Below are 5,846 nucleotides of genomic sequence, written 5' to 3' on the forward strand. Positions count from 1 at the left end.
ATCACTGCCTTAAATAGGTCTTTCAAGTATAATTTTGGCAAAATTCTATTCAATTTGGTTAACGATAACACATGTTTCATCTGGCTATTTATCGTCGCCCTTTCCACGAATCACGATCCATACGATATTGAGATCCGAAAGATTGATAAACAAATAGACTTGAGAACGAATGAATTGAGTTGTCAATAAGATTGGACGGTGAGCAAAACAATGAAGCTAAACCTTTTACTCCAATTTCTTTTTACAATTACGGAAATTAACGGAATCCGTGAAACTTGGAAAAGTTTCGTGGTTACAAATCTGCACGTAACATGATCAAAGAAAGTTCCATCTCAGTACGCATACCAATAGTGGAAAATTGGTGCGCGAAAAGTATTTTTTATTCTTATTTTACCATATTATACTTTGTTCTTTTTTCCTGTGATTACTACGTGATAAATGATCATTTATAAGAAATCCCTATGATAATCTCGTTATGAATTGATGATAAATGAACCGTCTTACTCTTACTGAAGTGCCGTATATTATAAATACCAATGTTTAAAAATTCGTACCTACATTAAATAAAAAAAAGAATGAAAGAAATGATTAAAAAAAAAAAAAAAAAACACACTGAATAAATAAATTATTAGTAATAATCAAATTGACGAAATACCACACCTGCCTGTACAATAATTATACCTACCTGGTCAGACCTGTGTCTAATTTTTGAAAATGCAAAAGATAGACGAAGTTCGAAAGTAGAGCGACAGAAGGGAGATATTTACGGTAAGATATTAAGCCTGCCTTAGGGTGGCGAGGGGGCGACAGCTCTTTCGGAGTTGGTCTCTCCTGCTTGCATTCCGAGGAAAATTTGGCTGGTAAAAGTTTGTTAACTACACATACATGAGAGTGTAATGATAATTCACACATACACACACACACACACACGTATATATACATACATATAATATAAGCGACGAGGCGAGCTCTCAAGATCTTCCGCCATTTAACGTGTATATTTAACAATTTTATGTTTTTAAATTAAGCCTGGACTATTGCAACAAGCGATCTCACGACTAATTTTAATAATAACGATAATAATAATAACAACAACAACAACATATGTGTGTGTATATTCAATAAATATACATATATATGTATATATCTGTAAGTAACGATTTAGTTAATGCGGTATTGCAGTAGTGATACGGACACATAATGTGAATTAGACGAGACAAATACTGATATGTAATACCTACCTAACTTAATGTTGATAATAACAACAACAACAACAATAATAATAATAATAATAATAATAATAGCGTTATTTTAGTTAATTATTATCAACTATCTCAGTTCTGTTCGTGATTTGATATTTTTTTATAATTGAATAATGCTCGACGAATGTAGGTTTTTAATAAGTGATGAAAAAGTGTGTGAAGTGCAAGCAGACTGCTGTATAATAGTTCAGGCTGGATGTCGATGTTTGTAGCGGATAAAGAAATACAAAAAACAAAAAAAACTGAAAAAAAATCACAGCATATTGTAATTAAAATTGAAAAAAAAAAAACAATAATCATCCGTATCTGATTCTTCTACTTATGCTTTAACCTGTTGATTTTTTCGTGATTTCTCGGAATTTTGCACTCAATATTTCGGGTGATCCTTCAGTTTAGTTGCCCTATTTATTTTATCTTCTCTTTCATCGCAGATCACCTCCAAATCATGGCAAGGAGAAAAATGGACATGAGAGTCAACCTTTGACATCTGCTAAAACCATTCATCGGTCTCGTCAGCACACCTTTGACCCAATTTTAGCGCAAGGTTAAGAAATTATAAGATTTTTCCAACTCACGTCCAACTTTTTCCATTTCTTAGTGCTTCACTGATTGTATTTTAGAATACTGATTACGAATTTTCAAAACGTCGTGTTCTAAGGAATTTATAGGCATTCAGGAAAGTTTGTTTGCATAGAAAATGTGAAAATCCTTTTATGAAAAATCCAAGTACAAGTTCTATGAATTATTCCATGAAACTGAAAATAATAGTTGTGCCCCATTTTATTCAATTCATATTTTTTCCTGATATGCAGAGCTGCCGAAGAAGAGAAAGAAACGAAAACTTTATTCAACAAGATATACCGCAAATATTGTTGGATAAGTGTTAAAAATATTCGAAAATTTGGAGCCCTCTAGAAACCAAGTACGTATAACGCATGCTTGTATTAAATAAAACAAACTTAAGTAACGTAGTTTAAAGTATATTCCGTAGATAACTTACGTTAGTGAAATTGATGTATTACGTATAGGTAGTCGACGTAACGCTTGGGAAAAATGTCAAATTCGCATTTGACCCAGTTTTCCCAACCCTGTTTATCGTATTACTTCAACGGTATGAGAGTTGGAATGAATTCACACTTTGTTCCATTCCACATATAGAAAGCTAAATAAAGTTTTGAATATAGCGTAGATTCATTTAAAATCTAACCTTTTAGCCGGTTGCCTGCAGAACTTAACTGAGATCGGCCACAATGCATATCGTATAATTATTTGCTGGGGCAGTTTATCTCATTTTACTCAATTTCAAATCATTTCAGTATACTTTCGGACAAAATCCGAAAGCATCTGAGATGACGGCCTTCTGCGATCAGGTAAACTGAGTTTATCTCTTCTTCTATGTTTAATTAAAGTCACGTATAATAACGAATGTCGAAATCGAATAAAAAATTGTTCTCTTCAAAATCTAATCTAGTTCTGGTCTCGAATCCTCAGCGGGGCTGCAATCCCTGTAAAGAATTCTACAGTCTTCGCCCCGAAGACCCGCCTGGCTGGCATCCTCAAGGAGTCTGTACCAGCCGGAAGAAGCCTCCAAAGAAGTTTCGACAGTTCGTCTGCAATGCCATGAGTAAACAGTGTATGATTAATGTACACGCTTGACGTTTGAAAATGCAAAAATTACAGCTTACGTCAAGTATTTGGCCAGAAGCTTGCCAGTTCTTCCCAAATGCTGACCAAGTTTTTTATTCTCAAGACACAGAGTACGCTGCATGCAACGTATCTTGGTATCCTCGCTCAAGACGTCTTCGATCTCGGGGAGCTGAAAAAACACTAATTTTTGAATTTCGTGTAATCATCGTCTGTCGTCAAGTTGGCCGTAATTCAAGAGAAGATTATTTTTCAGGAAAGTCAAGAGGGATTCTCCAATCCTCGTACCATGGGATCCGTTCCGTGGATTGCGACGACGTCACGTTTTTCGCGCAACGATAGGGCCTCTTTTTCTCTTGATGCAGATATGGTGTTCTGGACTATGGCGAAGAGTAGAAGAAGCCCGATGAAACTGACAATGGCAAAATGCTTTTTAATCGACGCTAAAGTGTTCTCAGTGTTTTGGGTTGGAAAAACAGGATGCGCGTCTTCTACCGGAGGACCGACTTCGTACGGGTACGGAAAATATTCCGACCTCAGTGCGACGGCCCCGTTTCGATTGAAGCCCTGTCCTGTAATTAAATTACGTCTCGATTAAGGATAATCTGTGCTAAATGACGGGGGTAAACAAACTGATTAAAGGTGAACGGGTGGCCGACAGCCGCAGAGAAAAATAACGACTCTTCAAGGCTTGTGCGATTAGCATATACGACGTCACTCGCGACCTTTAAAATTATATTACTCGTGTCTCATTAATCAGTCTCGTAATTTTTCCATGCGGTGCTGTGACACCCCGGGTCGTTTACAACGCTTCCGTTTTAATTGGCAAAAATTTACAATCAAGCCGGAAAATTCTTTTCTCCTGCATTGTAACGTGGCTGTGAAAAAAACAAGAATAAATACTGCATCGAACAAACCCCATTTGAACGTTGACGGCCGTTTACAACACCCGCGTCACACTATCCGCAAAGGGTGAAAAATTTTCAACGAATTTGTACGTAACTACAACACTCTTTTCATTGATTTTACTCCTTCAAAACTAGCCACTTCTACTTGCCTGACAAATAATGACTCGAGATGAAGTTTGGCGGAGGAGTTTGCGTTTCGGAAATGATTGATGACAACGTGTCCGGTTGACTCCAAGTCCAGCCGCCGTCGGGATTTTTGTTTTCCTTCGATGCGACGAGTTGACTCTCCTGCGGAGACGCCACGGTGGTAAATTGCGTCTGATCGTTAGCCGAGCAGAATATTGCGAAACAGCAGCAGCTGAGCGATGCTGTTTTCCACGAGAATCCGAGAGTCATGATTATCGCGCTTTGTACGGATCTTCGAAGAATACTGCGACGAATGTCACCCTGTGGCGATCAAACGGCTTCTTCTGAGAATTCAAGAGGCACTTAATCACTCGTCAATTTGTTCCAGCGTATTTCCAGACTCCGTAAGGTAACTTGTTATATTCCGCTGTGTCCGATTGGGACAATTCGGGTAAATGCAAATAATTTCTTTGAGTGGATCGAATTTTTCACTCCGCTGAACGGACTGAGTGAAATGGGCATGAACTCGGCCTTTTCTCCTCGAGGGTTTCGTGCGGACCTGCTCGAGAAGTATCGAAAGTTTCTCCGTCAATTGTGTCCCGTTTTTGTTCTCATTCGAACGGTTTAAAAATACGGGAAACCGGCTCCTCGCCCAGTTGCACGTCTCTGTGTCTCGACGACACAGGTGTTCCTACGAAACGACTTGACAGAGATCGAAAAGTACGATTGGACACGTATGAGTCATCTCTCGGGTTTCCAAGGGTTAATTCTGCTTCAGCTTTTCGAAGAGTTTGCCGATGATGCGAACTTCTCTATATGCTATACAAGGTATTGATTTCAGACACCCAACTCCGAGTCTGGCTGCCAGGTATCCACCCCTCGTAACTGACAATACCTACTTTATGAGCACAACCAAGCATGAATTGCATCGCATGTGTATGATTTCAATGCCGCTCGTGAATGCTCGGCAAGAACAGTGGAACCTGTAATAAATATCTTGGCTATCATGCGCAAAACCAGCCAATGACGTTGCGGATTACGAAGAAGACAAAAAACAGACAAGCAGCGAACCGCGTTTTCGATACGCAAATCTACCCTCCTCCTACGTTTCAAGTCAGTCTGCAAAAATCAAAGCTTACGCTACTTTATCGAATTCGACACGGTACGCCAATTTTATACAACTCCGACTGTGTCCTCTAACAACCAGCCTTACCTCGTAGCGACATATTCGTATAGAATGACCAGCGGTCTCAAGTACAGGCGTTATATTTCACGTGAGGAAAAAAGTGGGGGGGCGAAAAAAATGCCGAGTCTTATCCGTCGCGGGTAGTGTTACCACATTTTTTTTCTGCCCAAGGGCGAAAACGGAGATTTGGGATTCAAGGCTACGCCGTATCGTAGATTGTAAGAGGCGATGGTTAGATAGGTAGTTCTTCTTTTCACCCGCGGGTTTCTCGCCGCTCTGGAATGGGATTCCGGTGGATGGGGAGTCTGAACTCCAGGGGTTGCTATGGCGATGGGGCGGCAAAGGACGAGGGCTGCACACCCCGACGGACGCAACGTTCGGCTGTCTGGAGCCGAGGCGAGGGCGGCAAGAGGGACGGACGCCATGCGCCCACGCCGAGGACCTGATACATGACGTTGTCTGACGGCGCATACCGAATCTTTGCTTTCGCTCGTTCCGAATCAATGAAGAATCGCGGAAATCTTGGGACGAGGATTACCCAACCCTTATCGCCGCGATTTCGTTTTATGCCTAAATCTGCCCCTGTGGAGTCCGCGTCTCTTTTTTAACACTTAGACAATTTTCGTACCAATTTCACTTCTCTCTTTTCCTCGCCATGCTTAATTTCTACTGGTTTTTTTTTTTTTTTTTTTACGAAATTTATTTCATTTTTTAATCAAG

At 39.9% G+C, this 5,846-nt stretch overlaps 1 protein-coding gene across 1 annotated transcript; it reads right to left on the reverse strand.

The window, feature by feature from the left end:
* Positions 1–2,249: 2,249 nt before the first annotated feature.
* LOC124224832 (uncharacterized) lies at positions 2,250–4,210 on the reverse strand. Its single transcript, XM_046637037.2, has 4 exons — positions 3,964–4,210; positions 3,195–3,478; positions 2,948–3,078; positions 2,250–2,872 (listed from the first exon to the last, which is right to left on the reverse strand). The coding sequence occupies exons 1-4, from the start codon at positions 4,208–4,210 to the stop codon at positions 2,725–2,727; spliced, it is 810 nt and encodes a 269-aa protein (XP_046492993.1). The 3' UTR covers positions 2,250–2,724.
* Positions 4,211–5,846: the final 1,636 nt, after the last annotated feature.

This window comes from Neodiprion pinetum, chromosome 1 (genome assembly GCF_021155775.2).
Source record: "Neodiprion pinetum isolate iyNeoPine1 chromosome 1, iyNeoPine1.2, whole genome shotgun sequence".
NCBI lineage: Eukaryota > Metazoa > Arthropoda > Insecta > Hymenoptera > Diprionidae > Neodiprion > Neodiprion pinetum.

What these genes read in the sequence shown, in the direction of transcription:
- LOC124224832 (XM_046637037.2), bottom strand. Translation starts at nt 4,210, where the DNA reads ATGACTCTCGGATTCTCGTGGAAAACAGCATCGCTCAGCTGCTGCTGT. An exon ending in TCCACGGAACGGATCCCATG is followed by an intron (nt 3,079 to 3,194) that starts GTACGAGGATTG and finishes GTGTTTTTTCAG; the next exon opens with CTCCCCGAGATCGAAGACGT. An exon ending in CTTCTGGCCAAATACTTGAC is followed by an intron (nt 2,873 to 2,947) that starts GTAAGCTGTAAT and finishes ATGGCATTGCAG; the next exon opens with ACGAACTGTCGAAACTTCTT.